The 23,841-nt window shown below is 40.4% G+C and overlaps 3 protein-coding genes across 5 annotated transcripts in view; 1 reads left to right on the forward strand and 2 right to left on the reverse strand.

Moving 5' to 3' along the window:
* Positions 1–500: 500 nt before the first annotated feature.
* Positions 501–12,747, reverse strand: arhgap22a (Rho GTPase activating protein 22a). 2 transcript variants are annotated; one of them, XM_085428211.1, is made up of 10 exons: positions 12,518–12,747; positions 7,360–7,556; positions 6,602–6,689; positions 3,500–3,628; positions 3,150–3,360; positions 2,919–3,051; positions 2,766–2,839; positions 2,300–2,421; positions 1,181–2,168; positions 501–1,057 (listed from the first exon to the last, which is right to left on the reverse strand). In XM_085428211.1, the coding sequence occupies exons 1-10, from the start codon at positions 12,648–12,650 to the stop codon at positions 838–840; spliced, it is 2,295 nt and encodes a 764-aa protein (XP_085284337.1). In that variant the 5' UTR covers positions 12,651–12,747; the 3' UTR covers positions 501–837. The 2 variants fall into 2 exon arrangements, with proteins under 2 accessions (XP_085284337.1, XP_085284338.1); XM_085428212.1 differs by lacking the exon at positions 12,518–12,747 and adding an exon at positions 10,418–10,957.
* A 980-nt stretch (positions 12,748–13,727) lies between these two features.
* Positions 13,728–21,318, reverse strand: LOC146655691 (uncharacterized). Its single transcript, XM_085428239.1, has 10 exons — positions 21,023–21,318; positions 20,328–20,463; positions 20,131–20,241; positions 18,949–19,081; positions 18,174–18,352; positions 17,923–17,996; positions 17,581–17,743; positions 17,420–17,502; positions 15,900–16,090; positions 13,728–14,711 (listed from the first exon to the last, which is right to left on the reverse strand). Exons 1-10 carry the CDS (start codon positions 21,141–21,143, stop codon positions 14,223–14,225), a joined length of 1,680 nt encoding a protein of 559 aa, XP_085284365.1. The 5' UTR covers positions 21,144–21,318; the 3' UTR covers positions 13,728–14,222.
* A 2,064-nt stretch (positions 21,319–23,382) lies between these two features.
* The window catches only part of wdfy4 (WDFY family member 4), a 39,010-nt gene continuing 38,551 nt past the window's right edge, over positions 23,383–23,841 (forward strand). For both annotated transcript variants that reach the window (XM_085428222.1, XM_085428225.1), the window contains exon 1: positions 23,383–23,630. The gene's annotated coding sequence lies outside the window, so the exon portion shown is untranslated. The remainder of the gene's footprint in view (positions 23,631–23,841) is intronic.

A 23,841-nucleotide genomic window follows, 5' to 3' on the forward strand; every position in this document is an offset into this window, starting at 1 on the left:
TTTTGTAAGGCTCAAATTCCCAAAATGTCCTTTTTGCCTGATTTTTTTTTTCATGGTAGGGCACTCCAGGCAGTAACCCCTAGCATCAGCTCCCAAAATGCACTTTGGGGAATGTGACGCTGTCCTGACTCTTGGCCACAATTCAACTTTTTATTTTTTTTTATTTTTTTGCTCCTCCTTCATTGTCCTTAGAAATAAAACCAATAGAAGAGACTAAGCAGGATTTTGCCTCTGAGTAAATCTGATATTAGTGCAGGTACACGTGGGGAAAAAAGAGCCATTCAGCACTACTGGTACAATGCATTCTTCTGATTGGCCAAACACTGTCAGCAACGAGTTAACCTTTTATGGTGTCTTTTGGGAAGGTCACTTGCCTCACTAACAGACCAAATATATACATCAGAAAATGGAAACTGTCAACCTTCAACTCCTGCAAATAAAAGAGTTGAATTTTAACGTCTCACATTATTCTTTCTTTTACTAAAAGCTTACCTTTCTTTCTAGAATATCAGCATCAACAATAACGTATCTATGTATTATGTACCTCATAATTTTTAGTAAGGCTTTTTCTGGTTTCTTACAAGGAAATTTCAATTGCTAATTAAATGACCTATGGTATATAACAGCAAGGAATGACAAATAAGAGGTGCTTGGTCCAGAGGAGTTCTTGTTTGGCACTGGCACTGGTCAGTGTAGGCACAAGAGAGCTGTACTAAAAGATGGCAATTAGTACTGCGCTAGAGGTATTTGGTCTTCAAAGCTTTGGGGCTGGTTGGGCGTCCCAGTAACTGAGCTCCTCCTCCACTGATGGACCAGATGAAGGCAGGCTGGTCTGGTCTATTTGGTCCGTGTTGCTCCTGTAGTTAGATCTCCGAGGGTTTTGAAGAATTCCTCCATCTCTTGCTGAAGGAGAATGTTGCGATTTTCTGCATCTTGATGAGCCCGCTCTGAGTTCCTGAGTCGGATCTCCAGCATGTGAAACTTCTTCTTCTCCTGGTCTAGCTCCTCCTCGAGGCGGTTTATCTGGGACTGGTAGTTGGAACAGGACTCTTCCAACCTCAAATGAAATAAATATAATTAATAATAAATATTACATGTATGAATAATAATGAATAAATAAATAATACATTTTGATTTTGAATGGCTATTCTAAACAGAATGACAAATGACTCATTCGTACTTGCGGATACGGACTTCATAGCTCGCCCTCTGTTTCTTCAGTTCCTGCTTGAGCTGGGCCACCTTGCTTGTGGCATCTTCATTTGTTTCTGCAAGATCATCATCTTCATTGCAGCTTGGACTGTGATCCAAAGTATTTGCACAGTCCTTCAACTGTGTGGGCCTCTCTTGACTCGGTTCTAATTTTGTTGCTTTATCACTCCCTTCTGGCTCAGACAATGAAATTTCGTAAGACGTCCAGATGGACGAAGTGTCAGCAGGTAGACTTAGACTGGAGGGGGCCACGTTGTCATAAGCAGACAGTCTGTGGGATTGGTGGAGAGCTCTGTGAGACAGGGATGTTCGAGAAGAATCTTCATCAGAGTCTCTGTGAGAGTCTTTAAGAGTAGTTTCTCTAAGGGAGAGGGTTGAATCCTTTAGCGATACAGTTGAGTCTTTTAGTCTCTCCCCAGATGAGGTGGTACGTCTGTGTGCTCGGAGGGATGACAGACCATTCATTAACCAGTTGCTCCCCCCGGCAGCCGACACGTCCCCTGCAGATCCCCCTATTTTCCCTCTTGGCCCACCTGAGGTTGCACTGCCCTTGAAGGTGGATCTCCAGGAAGGCAATGCTTTAGCCTGTTTGCTAGGGCTAACAGCTGCATCGCTTCCAACTTTTCCTTCAGTCTTGATGTCTTCCTCTGTCTTGCTTTTGCTCTTCCCTTCAGTCTGACTTTCCTCACCCTTGTCCAGTGTAACAGGGCTCACTGCTGTTACTTTAATGTCTGTAGAAGAAGTGGAAGGTTGGGCTTTTTCATTAGGCATTTTGGAGCTTGTCCCTGAGGGATGTGGGTGGTCAGGGTCTTCTTGTGAAAGCCATTCCACCTTGCACCTTTGGCTCTCCTGGCGCTGTATGGGAACTTTAATCTCTGTTTCTGGCTCCTCACGTTGGTAAAGTCGTGAGTGTTCACTAATCAGCACAGTCATTAGGTGCTGCACCTGCGTACTTCCTGTTTAGAATGGCAAACAAAAATACAACAAATTTCTCAAGTTATCTTGAAACTTTGTACACACTGATTGAAATTCATGCTTTTATTCACAAATTTGCATTAAATTAGCAAAGATCGATGTGCTCTCTAACCCTCCATCATGGTGACTGGATCCTCCACTCTGGGCCGAAGGATATTAGGTCCAAACACAGTGGCCAGGTTCTGAACACTCATCTTATTCTCATTGGAGTGAGACTGCACCTCATCCAGAAACCTGAACAGACACAACCAAAAGCAAAACTTATTTTCATATAATCATCAGTGCTAAGCTTTGCTAAAGCTGGCTTTAAAAAATAATCAGGTCGGATGATTGAGAGGTCTCATTGTGACTGGTGCGTGGGATTTTTTTTCCATAATGTAAGGAGTTAGAGAAGATATGCAATTATGCACAGTGATGTCACTTCCCCTGATGAAGACAATGTGGGTGTAATGAATGTCTCTGGTTTGATAAGCTGACAAATCATCAGTTGTGAAGCCGTGAAGGCAGAATAATGAGTCCCATCCCAATGACATCAGCACTGATATATATATATAGGTGACAAGATACACTTTACGTACTTGCAGATGTACTCAAGGAGGTTGTAGTTGACCTGAGGAAGTGATTTCACCTGTTTGCCGAGCTCTGTAATACCCTTGGAAAAAAGTAGATGTTTATTGCTAAGAACAGATTTTGAAATGTACCAGTAAAGTCTTAAGTAGACAATTCAATACCATTTCTTTATCCTTGGTAAGAAGCTGAGCGCAAGAGAGAAACTGTGTGTATTTGGAGAATGGGATTATAGGCTCTGGCAGCTCTCGTATGTACAGCTTTAACAGTGATGCCACTGTGTGGACGTCTGTGGAACTGAAAGAGAAAAGGACTGCACAATATAGAGTACTATTCCATACAGATAATGGCTTAGCATACTGTTGTGGATAAAATTCCCCCTCCCACTGCCTCACCTGTCAAACACTGGCTTCTCACCGCGGTCAAAGGCATCCTGCAGTTCTCTAACATGATTGGTCTGTCCGGGGGCCCTGAAAAGGCCTTCCTCCTTGAGTCCATTTTCACGGATGAAGCATACACACTGCTCAACCAGCACAGGGACTAGTCTCTGAGGGCCACATTGGGATTCATACAACATTGTCTCCTCTAGGTGCTGCCCAAAGACACCTTCAGTCACAAAACCAAGAAATTCATGTGACTAATAGCTCAAAAATTTTCTTATGCAAACCCCGTATCCCTTTTTTAAGGCATGCAGACCCTTCTGTGTTCATGTGTGTCTATATTAGGACATTTTAAAGACTCAAACCTCCACCAAGTGGAGCCCATATAGCTCTACGTATGGCTCTGACCCATTCTTCCATGTCGCTCTGGGAGCTGGCCATCAGCAGGAATGATTCATGGCTTATACCAGTTCGATCCTTTTCTCCAGCCCCTGCTGAAAAGAAAGCCATGCTTCAATTTTGTCTTGGTCCCTATAGAATAATGACTAGCACATTTCAAATTCACTATTAATCATATGGAATCAAACACAAAACAGATAGCACCTCTGCAAATTAGATTGCAAGTGACTTTGCAGAATTACTTTGTTTACAGATCCAGCTGCTAACATCAATATCAGTATTCTCAATAACCTCATTAGCTCAAGCGCCCCTGTAAAGTACAAAGACACAATCATGCAGCTCTGCCTTTTCTTCCTCTGGGTGAACACAGCTTGATGCCACCCCGGATGACATTTCAGTTTGACATTTAGTTCATTTCAGCACAGCTTTGATTACCCTATGTGGAATTCTCTCCCGTTGTACCCCTTTGCCTTTGAAGAGGTGGAAATACTCAGCAGAGATAAAAGCATAAAACTTAACTCACATATTTTGGAAAAAGCAATACAAAACACAGGATTTGAAAAGGGGGTTTAGCACGGATTGCACACGGCTCATTGTGGAGAATACATATTAGTACCCGCATTCATTGCTAAGTCCTGCACTGTGGTGCATAATGTGTTGTGTGTGAGAGACAAACAACCCAGAAAGAGAAGGCTTCCCATGGGACACCAGCAACTGCAGCATGCTTTTCACTCTTTTCTCTCTCTGTCCTGGACCTTTCCTCACATGTGTTTTCACACTGTTTTTTTCAACTAGACAGTCTTTTCCTACAAGGTCACATGAGACTGAGGGCAGTGTATTTGCACATAATAAACCATTTATTACAAACTCTACATTTTTATTGCCAGCCATTTTCCTAAAATAAATGTGTTTTATATATTTCTGGAACAGCTTCCTAAATTGAATGTATGAGGGAAAAAAATCCACTTATATTCCAATGGAAATTTGATATTCATGCTTCTGTAAAAAGAAATGAAACAGCTGATTTTATGTAAGGTGGTAAATAAACAAAAGTAAAGTACTCCATAAAAAAATTAAAGTACATTTGGATATTAATATTCAAATCCATTGAGCAGCAGGAAGGTGTTCATGGTAAAAAGAAAGTACACCCCCTTTTAAATTGGGATTTTATGCATCTAGATATGATAAAAAAGAATCTGCATGTCTTAAAATTATGTAAATACAACCTCAGATGAACTACAAAACTGTGTTGTTATTTATTTAACACGTGCTAAGCCATAATGCAGAGGCAGTGTGTCAAAAATTAAGTGCACCCTTACTACTTTGATAGGAATTAAGGAGGTAAGTAAGAGCCAGGTACTGCTGATCAAATGTATTTAATTTCCTGATCATCAGACAGTGATCATCTAGAAAGTAGATGTTTGGCAGTTTGCTTCTGTGGAGGATTCAGATATTAACCAACACAATGCCTAGGAGGAAATATGTCACTAATGATCTTAGAGATGCAATTGTTGATTTTCAAACAATTTGAAGTCTATTATTTTACAGTTAGAAAGATTATTCCGAAGGGGAAAACGTTTAAGACCTTTGCCAGCCTTCCCCAGAAGTCGAAGTCCCAGTAAATTCACCCAATGGTCGGACCATGAAATACTCAGAGAAACTGAAAACAAACAAACAAAAACCTTAAGAGATAAGACTCTACAGGCCTCAGTTAGCATGTTAACAGTTAAAGTTCATGACAGTAGAATGACCTGTCCGAACAGTTGCCAATAAAAAGCATCTTATTTCCAAAAAGAGCATTGCAGCTTGACTTAGGAGGGTTAAAAACCTTCTTTGGACAGACAAAATCAAACACAGCATTTTAGCACAAACTGTCAAGCCCAGTGGTGGATTGTGATTTGGGCTTATTTTGCAGCCAGAGGACCTGAGGTCAAATGTGAGGTCATCAATCTGAAAGATAAAGCTTAGATGAAGCAGCAAATCTACAAGAAAATGGTTGAAAATAAAAAGAATCAAAGTGTGAAATGTCCCAGTCAAGGTCGAGACCTCAACCATGAAATACTGTGGAGGGATCTCAAGCATGCTGTGGACAAATGAATGCCCACAAACCTCGATGAGCTGAAGCAATGTTGTAAAGAAGAGTGGGACACAATTCTTTGACAATAATTTAGGACACTGATAAAATCATACAAGAAATAATAACGTGAAGTTATTATTGCTAAAAGTGGTTTTACAAGATCATGTCAATGTGAATCACATAGTTTTTATACACTGCTTTGGCATTTTGGATTCATTTTGGTTAAAGAAATAATCATGTAATATGTATGTGTTGTTGTTGTTCACTTCAGGTTGTATTGAAATGGTTTTAGACCTCGTTAAGGATCAGATTATTATTATTTTTATCACATCGTGATATATGAAGCCTTAGAATTAGCAAAGTAAAAACTGTAATATCTACATAGAGTACAGTGGCTCAAACATACACCTAGTGAATGCATTTAGCATTATCAGTATCAAAAGTAAAAGTGCTCACTGTGTACGAAAATGGCCCCAGTCCGGGATACATTATATTCTAATTACATTAATTATTAATGCATGCATTACTGGAGGATCTTGCTTTTACGTTTAGTTGCAGTGGGGCACATTTATTTACAGCTGGGTACTTTTATCTGTTAGAATTCATTGCACTTTAAGCTCATTGTAAGCATGATTTATGTATATCTATATATAGTGACATTTTGAACAATGACATCAGGGAGGCATCTTAATATCCTAAAATCATTCTTCACTGTGACCATCTAAAACTACCAGATGGTACAAGAGATACTTGGATCAGCACAGGTTAAACAGAGGTTTGCTGCATGTATAGTCTGATCACAATTTTAAGCAACACAGAGAAAAGTACCGCTAGGTAAAACATAAAGTTTGACTTAAAAATCTAAAGGGAGCCAAGTGCGAAGTTTTCTATTTGGCACTCGGTGCTAAACAGATTGTTCAGCATCTCTTGAACAAGGCTTATTTACTTACTTGTTTCCTTATATAACAGAACTGTCACTATGCCAACTCACCTGGAACTATTTCAAAAAGGTGGCGGCCAGGCTCGTCCTGATTGGCAGGCACCTCATTGACCTGACTACCCTGTAGAGGAATACAACCCTGCCGGAGAAAGGCGAGGAAGGTGTGAGATATCAGAGGTTCTGGACAAGGGCGTGTAGTGAATGTTAAATATTATGGAGCGCTGAGTACACGGGACTCTGGGCAATTGTCCAACAGAGGGAGGCAATGATGATGGAGGGAGGAATGACTCAGGGAAACATCTCTTCATCTACTTATCCTACTGGTGCTTCCTGATGTACTAGCATTTTTGATCCTTTCAGCACAGATAGGGTCAAAGGTCAAAAACTAAGTGCTTCAGACACAACCACAGGGTAGGTAGTTACCACATAATCAGTGTATGTGTCAGGGCAGTAACAACACGCTATGGCTTTAATGGAGACTGTGGGGAGGTCTTAATGGAGCTGATTTTCTGTGTTAAAGATAATGATATTTACCCAGCCATAGCTCGACACCAAGTATTTCATTTAGCAAACAGTTTTTAAAAAAAACACACGGTCACTTTTATTTCACTTGGCTATTTAAGAGAATGGAAAACACATTTGGTTTTATTTTAGTTGAAAAACACAGTCGAGTGATCAGTTTTGGGTTCTAAATACTAATCGGATCAGTTCAAGAAGTTGGCTCAGATGTTTCAGGGGGAATATGATGGAATATAACAGAGCAGCCTTGCAACAGGTGTCAATATCTCATATGTGCTATTTTGCAATACCTGTGCTTTGCTTTCATCCTGATCCTTGTAGAAATACAGAGCTTCGGTCCTCAGGACAAACCAGCGCAGCTGCCAGTTTTTCATGATACTCCGCTGTCTCTTGAGCCAGCCCGCCTTCAGCGCTTTCTCATGATCCAGAGGAGAACAGGGCCTGGAAACCCTTGTCAACTCTCCGAGAACCATGCTTTTGGACCGCGCTGCATGGGTACACACATTGAGATCAGAAAAAGAGTGACAGAGACAGTATTCCACAAAGACACGGGATAAGTAATTTTCTAAATCTTTCTTTGTAGTCTCCCTCGGGTACCGCTAAGCCCACAGCATGGGCCATGCATCAAGATTTCATCTGAATTCAGCCTACAAAGGGAATGCCTCCATTTCACTGCAAAGCCATCTTGTTTTAAGAAACCCGTCTATTTCTGTACATGTTTTAATTTGTTTCAGATATTAACAAGGGCATCCATTATTTCCAGTCTCATTGCTATACATAGACAGGTTTTGCTTTGGATCAGACTGTGCTTTGACTGCTACAGCCGGAATTAAAATATGGATTATATATTAGCATCTGTATGCCAAAGGAATGGAGCAAAAACTGTGACAGTAGAGCGATCCCTGGGGAGTCAACCAGCAAGAGAAAAGAGAGAGATAAACACAAGGCACAGGCAGAGGGGAGAAGAGAGAAATCAATGGCATCTTTTTTCCTTGTTAATTGCATTTTGCTTTCTGCTGAGGACAGCAGGGAAGGTATCTTTAAGGGCCTGGACAGAGATCTCTCTTTCCTTTCCCTCTCCTGTTTCTTCTCTTCATCTCTCTCTTCCTCTCCCTCCCTCTCTCTTTCTCTCGCTCTGTTATCAGCTCTCTGTCTGGACTCCTCATTTCTATTTCTCCCCTTGCTGGACATCCTTCCTTTGCAGAGTCATGATTGCTGAGAAGGAAGAAGAATGACTGTGTGAAGCAGTCATTTCCAAAATGACAGCTGAAGCAGGCTCATCAAGGTTTATAAATACAGCAGATATAATGTAACCGTGTCTCATACTTCTATATAAAAACAAAACAAAACAAAACACATAGAAAGTAAAGCTTAAAAATTGTATTACTGAAGTAAAGTACAGCATCTTCAGCAGTATTTGAGTGAATGTAAGCCTTGAACAGAACTATAGTCATACGTTCTGGTGCAAACATGACAGCTATACATCCGCCCACCGTAGTATCAAAAGTAAAAGGGCTCACGCTGGTTAAGATTATTAATGGTGCATTACTGTAGCGTTTTGCTGTTTGGTTTCATGTTTGGTTGCAGTGAAGCTGACTGAAACTATTTTATTCACCACTGAGTAGTTTGCAATTTAAGCCGATTGTAAGTGTTGTAAAGGTATATATAAACAGTTTAATCTAAAGTAACAAGGTCTCACTGTGGTGGTAGCAACAGTAGTGGTATTTGAATATATTCTATGAGGTTTTACCTTGTGGATAGCTGCTCCAACCTTTAAATGATTGAAATGTAAATTATTTATGTATTATTGAAATAATTCAGTTATTAATATAAAATGTATTATATGTCATTACCATTTGAATGAGATAAGGGTGCAATAATACATTTATTAGTGATGATGATAAACACAGCTCAGTTCACAATGGTTTTCCTCTCAATTTTGAATCTATGGTATCTCAAAAGGACCACATAATATTTGCTAAAGCCTTTATGTTATCCACTCAAATGTTTCAGTAATCATCCAACTATACAGATAATAGAGAAGCTTCATCTACATCATTCACAGTTTTGTAAATGTCTTCCAGCATAACAGAGTAGGATCCAGACCCAGCTCTGAGATGCTGTTTGAATTTGCCCTAAAAGATGCTGCATAAAAGGGTCAGTGGAGAGCAGAGCTGGGAATCTAATCAAAGGAGGATACCATTACAGCAAATGAGAGATGGCAAGCGCACAAGACATGGCAAGCAACTACAGCTACTGCACTCTCTGACTGTATTCGTGAAGGAGAAAGAGGAGGCACTTCTCCACCCCATCATCTTTTATGATCCGATTTTTACGGCTGGTCTAGAACAAGTGATCAGCTGCCAGGGGGGAAACGAAGGAACATCTTCGCCTAAAGACACAGAAAAATGAAGCTTCACGAAGAAGATGTATCAGAACAGCAATTTCAATAATAATCATTTTTTCCTCAAATTAAGGTGGCAGCTGTCACAACTGCCCGTGGCACCTGCAACAGTGTGCCAAACTGTGTGTTATCTAGCAACCGCTTGCTATGAAGAGCACAGGAAGTATTTATACACTGCATCATGATGATCTCGGTGGCAGGAGCTGTTCCTCTGATTTACAGCTTCCATATTAATCTTCACAATATCATGTGAGAGGAACATATATTTGGTGTCCCAACTTCTGTGGTCACAAATGGATTTTACCCAGCATTAGAGGAACTATGTTTGAGAGTCAGCTGTTGGGATTTACAGGGGCAGAGAGTCACGCATTCCTCCCAATTGAATCTCTGTCACCTGCCAAAAACCCACAGCCGAATAGCTGGGGGAAACCTTGAACAGAGATACAGTCATGTGTTCAGGTGCACACGTCAGAATACAAGTGATTTTGAGACCGATAATTATCTTCCCAGCACCGATGCTTACTACAACGTGCCTCATCTCCATCAGAATTAAATCTTCTAGGAATAAGGGTAGTGTAATCACCTGAGGAAGACATGTCGGATTACATCACCCTATAGTAGAGCCTGTTAACACTCAGTGAGCTCTCCACAGAACAGCTGAAGCCACTACACTCAGGATCATGCAAGAAAATGAATCAAATTGCTAGTAAAATGCTCACTAGGATGCAAGGACACACTGCTCTGCATGTCATTATCAGTGAAAGCACTAATGACAATATTGATGATAGACAATGAAAAAGACAGCAGACTAAGCTCTGCAGCAGCAGCAAGTTAAATAAAAAAGGAAAAGAAAAAAGAAGCAGAAAGCAGCAAGAAAGGAAGGCAAGACAGAAAAATGAAGCCAGGATGAAGGATGGAGGAAAGGGAGGAGGGACTGTGCTTACCCCGGCGTGCCTGTTTTATCTTGGGGCTCAGCATGGTTACCGTTGCTATACTGCTCCTTCTCACAGAGACATGACCGCATCCCTCTGTTCACACACTATTCCTCACATACACGCTCTACCGGCTCCTCTCGCTGTTGCCTCGCCCTGTTACTCCTCATCCTCTTCGAGCATCTCTCTCCCTGGCTCACAGTCTTGCACTCTGTCTGATTTTACACTCACACACACATACACACACACTTAACCTCACACTCTCCTCTGGATCCCCTCTTTCCTTTACGTCTGACTCCCCCTCTCTGTCCCACTGGCCCAGTACGCTGTTGTTCCTTACATACCTAGAGCCCTGCCTACTCTCTCCCTCTCTTTCTCTTTGGTCTGTCTCTTTATCAGTCACTCTGCCTTCTGCTGCACACTCTCAGTATCAATTTCTCACCATCTATACATACGTCTGGCTTGGTGTCCTCTGTCTTGTCATCCTTTTCTGTGTTTTTAGCTTCGCTATTGCTCCACAGTCTTCACAATCCCCACAGCTGGTTGTGGAGATTTGATTATGGGCTCATGTGAACCCTGATGTACAACCTCAGATCAATATATTTGATTCCACTGACATCAGTCTCACCACTAAGTGTTATGATGCAGTGCAAGTAGATGTGACACCGCGATGTCGACGTATAGCTGTAAATCTCAGAAGTTTTGCTGATATCTTTAAATGGAATTAAATACATTCAACCCCTGTGACAAGCAGGCATTTAGAAATGTAACATTTATTCAGCTGTTTTAAGACTTTAGAATAGACATATAAAAAAACTGCAATGTATGTGAAAATGTCTGGATATCCTTCTAGTTCTAAATTCATCAACATCAACTTTTTTTCCTAAGGACATCTTCAGAACTTCACGATTTTTCTATTTCTTCAGACCTGAAGAAGCACCTACCGCTGACTCCCCTGAGGTCCTGAGTCAGCCGAGCACCTGGTGAGGATCTAAAAATGAAGCTTATTGATGCACAACAATCAGAGACAAGTTATAAAAAGGTTTCAATTTCCTCTGTCTGAAAATGTCATTAAAAATGTCACTTAGAGGAAGTCAAGACAAGAACTAGAAAGCCATTAATAACCTTTAGAAAAAACTGTCTGCTTGGGAGGAGAGATGGTGCATCATCCACAGCCACAAGTCAGTGTATGAAGTTTGTAAGGCAACATCTTGATCTGACAGCTATTATCAGATAAAGTAAAATTAAGTCACAATCACTCGGACTTTGGAGAAAAGTCCATTAGACTTTTCTAAAGCATTAGAGCAGTGGATCCACATAAAGTGGAAAACACTGAAATCCACTTAGAAAGCTTTTCCCCTGTCAGGAGATTAAACTGAGGCCAATCTTGCTGGGAGGCAACATCCCCATCCACTGGACCGCCCTAACATTAACATTTTAAAAGAATGTCTTTTTAAATCTCTGTGTTTTTTGTGTGTTTTTTTTAAAGTATGTAAGCTTTGACCATATAATCCATCGCAGACATTTGGCAGAACAGATTTTGGGTGGACATATGTTCAAATCAAACAAAACTGTATTGTAAACACTCATATTAAGTATCCTGTTTCACTCAGGGTGAGATTTACAGTCGGACAGTAAATGCCAAACTACCTCAATCACTCAGTAATTTGTGTGGTAAAAACCAAAAGTCTCGAGGGTGTGATGTTCTTGTTCCTGTTCAGCTTGTTCTAAGGTTGTAGTCTGTTTAAAAGCCTCCAAATCATGAAATCAAGAGGGTGGATGAGACCAATATACATTACAGAGACGCTGTAAGAAGAAAGAGCTGACTGAGATTTCTGTAACAGTCCGTTATTTACAAATGACACCAAACGTTAGGACTTTATGAAGGAGAAGCATTTGTAATAACATAACTTTGGCCATAGAAACAGCTTAAACTCTCACAGGCAGTACAAGGATCACACAGATGGATACAGAAACACTGATGAAAAAGACAAAACAAAATTACTACTTAACTTCATTTGAGAGCTCAGATGAAGTTAAGCTTAAAATAAATAATCAGCTTGTATTATATGGTGACATTCAACACAAAACAAGTTAAAAACTGAGCTTTACCTGCTAGTTCCTTTGCTTTGTCACTGATATATGGAGTCCTGTTAGGATTCATGGCATTGAACTTGTGTGCACCGTAGGTATCCTTCTCCACCGGGGCCATCTCTAGAGCCATAACACAAGCAAGCAAGCACATTCAGGCTCTAAACAATGACAATACTGAAGTCTCAGTCCTCTGCTTAATAGCCAATCTCCAAGAAACAAATCAAATGACATTCACATGCTCACAGAAAAGGGACCACTATAGTTGCTATCAGTAACGCCTCTGACTTGTCTCTCAGGAATGCTGATGTGAACAGACGGTGATAGAGGGAAGGAAATAGAGACTGTCATGCGAGCATTACTTGCCATGTCGTCTTGGATGGATAGACCGGACGACTCTCTCTCTCTGGAGCCAGACTCTCCGTGCAGCGAAAAAAAAAAAAGTCACACTGTCTGAGGCATCTGCAGTGATAGGTACTGCTTTATAGGGAAATAACACACAGCTGTGGGGTTCTCCCACTGTCCTTGTCCTCATTTTTAGTCTGTCTCTCACTCAGGAAGTGAGCTGGCCCGATGAAGAAGTGAAAACTGCTGACTTGTGTACAAAAATAATATTAGTTTCTCCTTTAAATGGCATCACTGTACTGCTCGTATCACTAACAAGACAGCAAAATAAAGCGCTGTAAATGGTTTTCCAATATGTAAATCAAGGGGGTGATGTCAGGTCAGAAAATTGTGTGAAACATATTTTCTTACAGCATAAAAATATCGTCAGTATAAATAAAATAAATCGGGATATCAAGTGGCAACCAGCTGGAGATGAAATCAAGACAAGAGAATACAGAAGGTTAAAAAGCCTTTATGTGATCAACTTGATCACTCCATATGTACAAGCGGCAGTACAGCAGACACTGAATTATGTCACACGACATGGCCACTCACACAGACCAGACACACCAGCCTCTGGGGTGTGTGGAATATCATCTATAATCTAGAAATACAGTCCTGAGGGACACATAGGAAATGAGTGTGTGTAATTGAAGGCATGAAAAAAGCATATCCCATTAATGAGAGCAGAGGAAGTGTCATGGCACAAATGACTCGGAGCAGGTTAGAGAGGTAACGACATTAGGTTGGGAAGAAAGTCTTTTGGGTCGTCTGTTGTTAACCATTATCTCCAGCTAATCACTGGACTTGCTAATTTTATGAAAACACAGTAAACTTTGATCAGTTGTATGTTTTACAGTTTTACAAAAGTTTATTTAGAGCAGCAATAAAGAATGACATTTAAAAATGATTACTGGGATACAAAAACGAGTATAAACACAGGCTTTCATGTAGACGCTCGCTGCTAAAACACAGTGTCAAAAATATTGAGTACTTTACACAAACAATATAAAACAACGAGAAAATAAAAACACTGTTTCTTAAAGTATGAGTTTTCAGTGAGGTCTCTAAAAACTAGGCGAATGTCTACATTTGTGGTAGATACCCTGCAAGTCACTTTGTGAACTATTGTCCTGGCAAATCTACTCTATAGCCTATTTAATATCAAAATATATTAGATATACTAAAATCAAGTACCAGATATGGCATTAAAGTTACTGAATCTAAAAAGGACATTATCACAAACCACCTTACACAGAGGAACTAAGAGTGAGTATTTGTACTTGAGCAATACTGGAAATGTTTTCAAATAAGCTGCACAAAGGTCAGAGTGACAGTTTTAAATGTCTATGGCAGTTTTGTCCTCTCTGGCTTGTCTGCTGCCCACCCGTCTCCGACCCTCCATCAGAAATGACAGCACTATCACCCAGCGCTGTGCTAGTGACCGCTGTCGTGCGGCGCTTTCGCATTGTTTAAAGTAGGTGGTTGTTCCAGTGGCGACAGCATCAAACTGCTCAGTTAGAAGCCACACCTCCCAGATGAGTGTCAGTCCATTCATGATCATCATTACAACAACCCAGAAATCCTCACCTAACAATGTGAGCCACAATGAGAAGCTGTGGCTGCCTCCAGGCATCTTGCTGTACAGGTAACTTATTCCCGTGGCAACAAAAAGAAGGTGGGCAGCCACCATGGAGAGGATGAAGACCAGGAACAGGCGGTGGTTACCTCGGCCAATGCACCGGTTGAGGAAAAGGCAGTGATGGTCGTAGTCTTTAATGCACATTTCACACAGCTTGCAGTGTTTAGTGTAGTCAGGCTGAAAGAGCTGTGATGAAGACAGGAGAAGGTCATCAAAATATTAGAAAGAAGTAATGCATTTTTATGTATAGACTTTACCAAAAAAAATGGACAGGGCTTTAAACCTGCATTCTTTCTAATGACCCACATAAGGCCACTCAAAAAAATGTGTCTGCTTGGTAATATTCAACTAATTTACATTTTTCATCCCAGAAAAAAAATGTATATGTGTGACACAAGCTGTACGGAAGAAGGATGAGAATGAAGATGACAGATTAATTTCAAAGCAAGAACTTTGATTCAGCGAGCTAAATTTTATAATCTGGAAATTTAAATCTTGCATATAAAGTTCTATTTCATTTAATAGTTTTTAATCAGATATTGGCTCTTTACATGATGTGTTACTGAGGGGCTCAATAGAGCTGTGGTTACAGATTTGCCTAACAAGCAAAACATCCGCGGCTTGATCCCGGGAGGAGACACAAAGCCATTTTTGATTCCATCAAGAAGAGCATCTGGCATAGAAATCAAACATGTGGAGCTACCTGCTGTGGTGATATTTGTTAAAAAGGGAGCAGACGAAAATAGGCAAAAAAACTGAAGTATACTAATACTACTACTACTAGTCAGTTTAGTCTTTCTAAACTAGATAGCTTCAGTACTGTGGTGAAGTTTACATCAATTTATGCTGTTGTAAGGAGACATCCAGAGCAGATGGTGATGATGCTGATTAAATTCACTTACTAAATTCTACCTTTTATACTAGCTTTAGGCTGTCTGAATCTGGAATCTATGTGCTAATGTATCTTGTTCAATTTTTTCTTTTTGCTAAATCCACAGGAAACAGTGAATACTTGAGTAGCAGTACATGTCACAGCCTGTAGACAAAGAAAAATATATCAGATCTCACAAATCAAGTCATTATGTGACTTATTACCAAGTGATTCTTTTCCTCTCACCTCACTGCAACATCAGATCTTAGGGTTCCCCCACCTACCAAATCACTGCATATATTACCTGGCAGCTCTGATATCTGTGGTCTTAACACACGTGCGTGAAGACCTTTTCTAATGTGAGGGGAGTTACAATTAGCAGAAAGGCTATGCATAAATTTCAAGATCTAAACAGAAAGAGTGATAATTAGAAAAATAACTACATACAATATAAAGTGTGGCATGTAAAACAAGTTACCAACATGCCCATATGAATGTCTCACCTCACAGTATGGACAGAACCTTTGTGGGCTCTGGTTCTTCTCCACCAGATCAGCGATACAAGAGAACCGAGGATCTGATTCTGCTCTGTCTAGTGTCCCAGGGTCTTGTGTCAGAACCTTACAGAATAACCCAAGGAGTATGGAAAAGTGGACCATCGACACCTGGGTTAAACTACTGGTTGGCCACACACATTCACAACATTAAGGATAAAAATTTCAATAGCACACTTTACATACATTTAAACAGACTCGGTAGAATACCAAATAAACTAGCTGCAGTTTACATCAGTGTTTGCTGGAATTCATATAAAATTGTAAAATGTATATATATGAAAATGTGAAAAATGTAACAGTCAGTAACCAAAGATTAGTGTAACCAATTCAAAATGGTAAATATGGTTAAATTTTCATCTTTTCCCTTTCCTGAGTTACACCATTTTTTTTTGTTTTCGAGTGGTTTATAATGTTGCAGTGAAGTTGAGTTTTGACTTCTTCTTCGCCACACCTGCCTCCATATCACCATATCCCTATCCTCTTTTCCTTCAACCCTCTGCATGTCCTTCTTCGCTCCATCTGTGAATCTCTCCCATGGTCTTCCTCGCTGCCCATATTTAGCATCCTTCACCCAGTGTATCCACTATCCCTCCATCTCAGCCTTGTATCTCTAACTTTGTCTCCAAACTGCTCATACTCTTTTCTAACCCTGTCCCTCCTGGTCACTTGCACCAAACTCTTAGCATCTTCATCTCCCCCACCTGTATTTTTGTCAGCGCCACCATCCACAAATAATACATCACAGCAGGTCTCACTACCATCTTGTAAACCTTCCCTATGACTCCATCTGTCACAAATAACCCTGTTCACTTTGATTACACCCAATGCTTTGGATGGTTGACCCCCAGGTACTTAAACTTTCACTACCTCTACTCCTCGCATCTTCACTGTTACACCTGCCTCCCTCTCATTCACACATGTATTCTGTCTTGCTTCTAATTACTTCCATTCCTCTTCTCTCCAGAGCACATCCACAGCTCTTCAGACTCCAGACTCACAATCACAATATCGTCTGCAAACATCGTCGTCCACGGAGACTGCTGCCTGACCTTATCTGTCAACCTGTTCATCACCAGTGCAAAGGAGAAGGGGCTCAAAGCTGATCCCTGATGTAATCCCACCTCCATCTTCAACCCATCTGTCACTCCTACCACACACCTCAACAATGCCTTGCTCACTATTGTCCTCACTCTCTCCAAGATTAGATTAAACAAAGGTCCCCTCTATCCTACATATCTCCATATGTGACTATTTGAATATAAAATGTAGTCACTTCATCATACAGTGGCATTCTATTTTGTCATAAATAGTGTATGATTCTGATGTGTTCATCCATGCAGTTGAACAATTGTGCTGAACTCCTCCAAGACTCACAGCTCAGCTAACGTAGGTGTGTGAAAAGCTGAATTATCAAGAAATATGTATGAGCAAAAGACCTAGTATATGCTAGCTTTTCAAAAGGATATTAGGCATCATTTTTCCATAGAAGCAGAGCAGAGAATGGATCAAACCAGCAATGAGGGTTCCCAAGTAGATCGGGTTAGGTAACCTAGAAAGAAGACATATGCTATGTGATATAATAGCAGTAAAGGATGATTATTTACATGCACTGCAATTTTTGCCAAACCTTTGGTATGTGGTCATGCGGTGGTATTGTGTGAAAATGCTTCTGGCAAGCCATGGGAAGAGCAAACCACAGATTAAACCCCCATAGCCTCCCAACATGGCTGCAATCAGCAGGATGGCAGCTCCACTCAGCGATGGAAAAAACAGTGTCCAGTAGTATAAAACTGTTAAGAAAGAAGAACACAAAACACCCTTTTACCTGTTTATAAGATCACATTCAGCATAAAACATCTAAAAAAAAAATCCAATTTCAGAGTTGTAACATGAACTGTTTTGCAATTATTATCTTTGTGTTTTTATTGTAAAATAAATGAATAGAGCTCATATACAGATCCAAATGTACCATGAGACTCTCTGGGCTTGTGGTGTATTGGCTCATTAATGTACCGACTCAGTAGTTTGGTGAGTTGCTGATGTCTAGAGAAAAAATACAGCAGAGTAATAATCAGCATCATAATCCCAAGAGAAAGATCGAATCAGGAAAAGCAAACATACTGGATATTTCATAGGTACCAAAGGATGCTAGAATGAAATGCAGCATCCTTCTAGTTTTATGAGGGGGGTGTCACATATTTCTGGAAGCAGCAGATTCACCTAAATGTTTTGCCCTGTTTGCTGAGCTCCAGTGGTGTCAGGCCGCTATGATTCTTCTGATGGAGCATCCCGCACCCTGTTCTCTGCAGTAGTATCCAGCACACTTCCACTCCACCCCTCTCTGCTGCGACGTGAAGCGCTGTCGCACCCTGCTGGTCAACTGCATCCACAGCACACCTCTGAAACATATTTGCAAATCCCAGAAAATGTACATAATTTAAGCCTTAGTTTACATTTTAAACAGTTTAAAAGTGGAAAAGTAAAAAGAAGAAAAAACAAATATTTGCAAAAAAAGTGAAAAAGATAAAAACACCAACAGAATGCCTATTATTTTCAGACGCATTAAAACAGGTACAGGCATTGGTGGAAATCACTGCTCAGGCTCTTGAAAACAGTCAGTGACTACACTTCAATGCTCCATCCCCAAAATGCAAGTTGAAACCATGCATTCATCATGCAAATATATACTCTGTGTGCTACATGCAACACACAGAGTGAGAGACAACCAGTCACACTATTTACATTATTAATAATCCATACTCTAAATGTTTGGGTTAAAGAAGCACAAAGATCAAAAGTTGACTAAAGCATAAAGTCACAGTACATTTTTGTATGATGACGTTCGTCATCCCGGCAGCTTTTACACAATATATATTTGACTCAACATTGTTATTAAAACTTTTAGATTGGGCATTATCTTGTGTATTACTGTGTAATAATACTGTTGCACAACTAAAGAGGGTGAAAGAGGCAGACAGTGAAAACTGTATCATACCTGGTCCTTGAGCAAATACCGAATAACTTCTGTGTTTCCTGTGGATGCAGCCAGGTGAAGGGGAGTCACCTGGTACATGTCTGTGTCTGTGAATCTAAACATTCCTGTCTCCCACAAATAGTGCACTGCAATGCTGGGAAAAACAACTAACAGTTAGTGCATGCATAATACAGTACTTTGCAAAAGTCACCCCACATTTCTTTATACTTTCCTTCCAAGAAGCCAGACTTTCTTCTCATTTTTATAAATGTCTTGAGCAATAGTTCTCCAGGCTTTCTGGAGGGTTTTTGTTTTTGTTTTAATTGAATTTTGGCTGCTTTTGCACTCATTTTCTGTTCAGGACATACAGGAATGTTCTGTCTGTTAACCCCCTTAACGCTGACCTGGACTAAAAATCAGTCCAATAGTTTTTTGGGGTTTTTTTGGAGTGATCAATGCAAATTTGGAAATGTTGGTTCTATCTATTTATGTTCAAATCAGTATACATACAGTGAGTGTCTACAGCCATCTGTAAAACTGGCAGAGGCTCTTTCATGGCATGGGACTGCATTTCAGCCAGTGGTGCTGGGAATCGTGTAAAAAATTATGAATGCAGAAAAGTACGGTAGGATTTTCATCCACCATGCAATACCATCTGGACAGTAACTGACTGTCAACAGCTTCTTTTGTCATTGTGACAATGATCCCAAACACCCTGCCAGTGTAGTAAAAGCATACCTGGATAGAAACACATATAGTAAAAGACTATCAGTGGACTGGGTTCACCAAAGCCCGGACCTTCTTATTAAAGCGGTGTGGAATTATTTTGACAGAAAATGGGAGCAAAGGCAGACAAGATTTAAGGAAGAGCTTTGAATGTCCTTCAAGAAGCCTGAAGAACAATTCCTGAAGTCATCTTAAAGAAATTCAGTTCAGGCTGTGTTGAAGAATAAAGGAGATATTAATGACTTTGAAACTTATTAGAACTGTATATCCTCTATGTCAACCTTATATACTGTATTTCTATTTCTATTTATGTTTATACATGTATCAATAGATCACTGCACCTATTTCCCATTCTTATAGCAAAATATAAAGAAATTAGGAGTGGTTCAGGGCTTTTGCATAGCACTGTATATATAACTGTGTAGTAGCCCATGGCAAAAACGACTAAGTTTGTGATACAATGTTTCATCCACTTACATGCTCCCCCCAGTGACCGCATGGTGCAGTGATGTTTTTCCCTGTAGGTCTATGAGACGTAAATCGGCCCCATACTGCATCATTTGATGTATGATGTAGATGTTCCCTTGCCTGATAGTAGTACAAAGTGCACAAGCTCAAATCAAGCTCTCACCTTGAAAATCCAGGCTTTAACTAAATATGCAGCTGCTGCTCACCTGCAGGCAAAATGAAAAGCTGTCTGTCCTGCATCACATGTCAGGTTAGGACCAGCTCCTGCACTAAGGAAAAGGTCGACCAAGGCTCGGTTACCATGCAGAGCAGCATAGTGGAGTGGGGTAAAGCCACCCCAACCTGAATGATGAGAAACGCATTTACATTACACAATCAAGCTTGATGACACTGACCTTCAACTCTGACTTTGACTAACAATATGAGACTGGCATAAATGCATCGACTGTCAGCCTGTTGACGCTGAAAGCCCTCTCAAGTTTGGGGGTTGGAGTAGTTCAGCACAATGTGACTTTGTGCTGTGTTGTCACTGGATCTGTCCATCTCTTCATCACAGGATCTGTGCCAGACCATCTCACAGAAGAGCTGCAGCAGAGTTAGGTTTCTTTTTGGCATTGTGGCAAAATCAAACCAAGAGAGACCAGAAAATGATCAAATATACAATAACATCCGGTAAAACTATAGTTAACTCCCAAACACATTTGCACATTATTCCAAAGTTCTAAAGCCAGGCATGGCAAACAGCATAAAGTGGGTATAAACGTTCTCTTTCTAACTAATGTTTCAGCAGTTTTCTCGCAATAAAATGAGGAAATTGAGAAATCCCGTCGCGATAAGGTTGAATAATGACCTTTTAAAAAAGCCAGATCTGAAGTTTGCACTGTATCTCTTCCTAGCTTACCTTTTTGCTTGAGTATAGATCGGTTACTCTGAACGAAGTGTATACACTCTTCAATATTTCCTCTCTGTATACAATCAAATATGTCCCCACCGCTGACGGAGGACACGGGCATCGGATGCATTATGATGGGTACACGGAGGCCACCTTCTAGTGTTACCACCGACAGAAACTGCAAAGGAAGCAAAATCAACTCCTGGGAAGCGGCGCTACAACATCATAAGGTAAAGTGAGAAGGGATCTCATGTATCGCTACAAAGCAACCGACATCTTTCATTGTGTCAAACTGATTGAGGCAATCCACGCCCTGGACACCGCATTGGTTGCAAGGTGTCACGTGGCCGCGCTTTGCCCAAAGCACGTGGTCGCTATAAATACCATGACGCCTCCAAAGTAAGCAGTAGCGCTTAGTGATGGGATTTCCGGCTCTTTTTAGAGATCCGGCTCTTTCGGTTCGGCTCACTAAAAAGAGCCGGCCCTTTCGGCTCCGAACCGGCTCTTCAGGTTGTTTTGTTGCTTTAATTAATTTATTATTAACAATAATATAAAATTATGCACAAAAGGAATTACTAACATAAAAACAAGTGGTTTTATTTATATATGTTTATATATAAATATATGCGGTGGCCCCTAGAGACAAAACACGTAAAAACTCCAAAACACATTTCTAGCATGAACTGAACTTCCAAAGCAGAGCTACTAGATCACTTAAATTACACAATTGAAAGCATGTGTGTATTGTTTGTGTATTTATACACAGGCACTCATATATATATTCAAATAATTTAAAAAAAAGTTCATTTACCTGTTACTACGACACACCAAATCCGGTCGTTGGTACTTGCTGGCTTGTGTAGCCACAAGATAACAAAGGCTCAACACTGCGCCCAGCATCCTGGAGCACTTCTGTTGTCTTTTGTACGTGTTTTGAGTTTTTATGTGCTTCTGAGTTTTTACGTGCTTCAGAGTTTGTACGTGTTTTTACGTGTTTTGGAGTTTGTACGTGTTTTTACATGTTTTGGAGTTTGTACATGCTTCAGAGTTCGTACGTGATTTGAAGTTTGTATGTGCTTTGTCTCTAGGGGCCACCGTAAATATACTTTTATTTATTCACTCCACATAAAGTGTAATAAATAAATCATATAATATAAAAATCAACTATTCACATTTCAAGTTTTAACTATTTAAATTTTCAGCTTTTTCCTTTCACAAATTTAAAGTGAAAAGAACACAAAACACTGCAAACCACAACACAATTAAATATAAATTATAATATGAAAACTAAAAGAACATGCACATTCTCTGTCATATGGACCTGCATGAATAAACTTTCTCAATCCTTTATCATCTGCAACCGAAAATAGTTGTGGATGATTACTATACCTTTCTAATGTTGTTGTCCCTGCCTCTCTTTCTCTCTCTCTGGCTCTGTTCCTGTGCTACTGAGTGTAACTACCGCCCCTCCCCCCTCTGCCCAGCGTAAAGCACAAGGCTCGCGTGCAGAGTGAAGCGGAAAAAAAGTGCGAGAGAGAGGCTGAGAGAAAAAAAAAACAAAAAACCACGTGACGGCTCGCGATAAGGAGCCGGCTCGCGTCGTTCACGTCAAAGAGTCGGCTCTAAGAGCCATTTCGTTCGCGAACGACCCATCACTAGTAGCGCTGTGCTGTGCCGCGATACCAACTATTACTAATACCAGTACCAATACTTTAAAAACATAATGACAGCTTATGTGGGGGAAGCAGAATGTCGTTTTGAAAATAAAACATAGATGATCCTATTTCACGATTTCTTAAAAAATAAATAAAAATAACAGTCAAAGTAGCCATTCATTTTTCCTGACTCTTTGAATACCCCCCTTCCTAATTATCTCCCTTCATCTATTTTCTTGTGTTAATTTAGTCTTTCTCCATCTCTTCCTCACTTCTCCACAGATGGTGCATCAGGATCAGTTGTTGCTGGTACTACTGTTCATGGTGCAGCAGCCCAGATAGTTAACATGTTGGTTAATTTGACACATTGGGCTGCATTTCTTTTTCTTTTCTTTTCATTGTTTTATCTCAGCTTTCCATCTTTTACCCACTTCTTCCACACTGAACCTTTTCTACAAGCTGCATGAGCGTGCAGCAAAGGTAGAGGAGGGAATGGGCTGTAAGTGCTTGTATCCACTGGGTCGCTCTTCAGGCCGGCCCATCGGTCGAAAAGTGCATCGGGAAAATGCCCTGTATGCCAGAGTACCTGACTTAGAGGATAGAAACAACATATTGATCCGATCGCAATGCCAGTGTTGGTATCGATATTGTCGATATTTGGATGGCCCCGCCCACCTCTAGTAAACTGAAAGTGGCCTGGGGAACTTACCAGAATAGTGTAAAAGAAATGCAAACACCACGGTCATTTAATGGAAGTGTAAGGCATATACTGAAGGAAAAGAGAGCATGCCTTTTTTATTACTTGCCCCTTGCATTTAGTCGTGTAAGATTATGTAAGAATAGCATGGTTTAACCTATAGTGCTCAGGAGGTGAGCTTGTTGGAGTCGGAGGCTAAAATAAGAGTCCAGCTTTTTAACTTCAGAAGGAGCTCGTCAGTTACACATGTCGTCAGCTTACAAAGGTTGGTTAACACTTCTCGTTTTGAAAGTGGTTACTATATGACAGCTTGACCCTACAAAAGAGAGGGCAACTTTGACTGGGGAGCTGACTCATATGTGTGAAAACGTATGTGTGATTTCCATAGCCACACTGTTATCTTTACTCTTTAATTTGCATTCGCTAATTCTGGAACCCTCTTTAAGTGCAGGCATTTTCACTTGTGATACTTAATC

This window comes from Rhamphochromis longiceps, linkage group LG13, assembly GCF_057381845.1.
Source record: "Rhamphochromis longiceps isolate RC_006_pf linkage group LG13, R_longiceps_female_GT1.1, whole genome shotgun sequence".
NCBI lineage: Eukaryota > Metazoa > Chordata > Actinopteri > Cichliformes > Cichlidae > Rhamphochromis > Rhamphochromis longiceps.

Coding starts and splice junctions, on each gene's coding strand:
- LOC146655691 (XM_085428239.1), bottom strand. CDS start 21,143: ATGCATCCGATGCCCGTGTCCTCCGTCAGCGGTGGGGACATATTTGAT. Junction 20,242..20,327: donor GCTTTTCATTTTGCCTGCAG/GTGAGCAGCAGC, acceptor TACTACTATCAG/GCAAGGGAACATCTACATCA. Junction 14,712..15,899: donor GGTTCTGTCCATACTGTGAG/GTGAGACATTCA, acceptor TCTTCATCACAG/CTCTTTCAGCCTGACTACAC.
- arhgap22a (XM_085428211.1), bottom strand. CDS start 12,650: ATGTGCTTGCTTGCTTGTGTTATGGCTCTAGAGATGGCCCCGGTGGAG. Junction 3,629..6,601: donor CCTTTTTGAAATAGTTCCAG/GTGAGTTGGCAT, acceptor CTTTCTTTTCAG/CAGGGGCTGGAGAAAAGGAT. Junction 3,361..3,499: donor ATGGGCTCCACTTGGTGGAG/GTTTGAGTCTTT, acceptor TTGTGACTGAAG/GTGTCTTTGGGCAGCACCTA.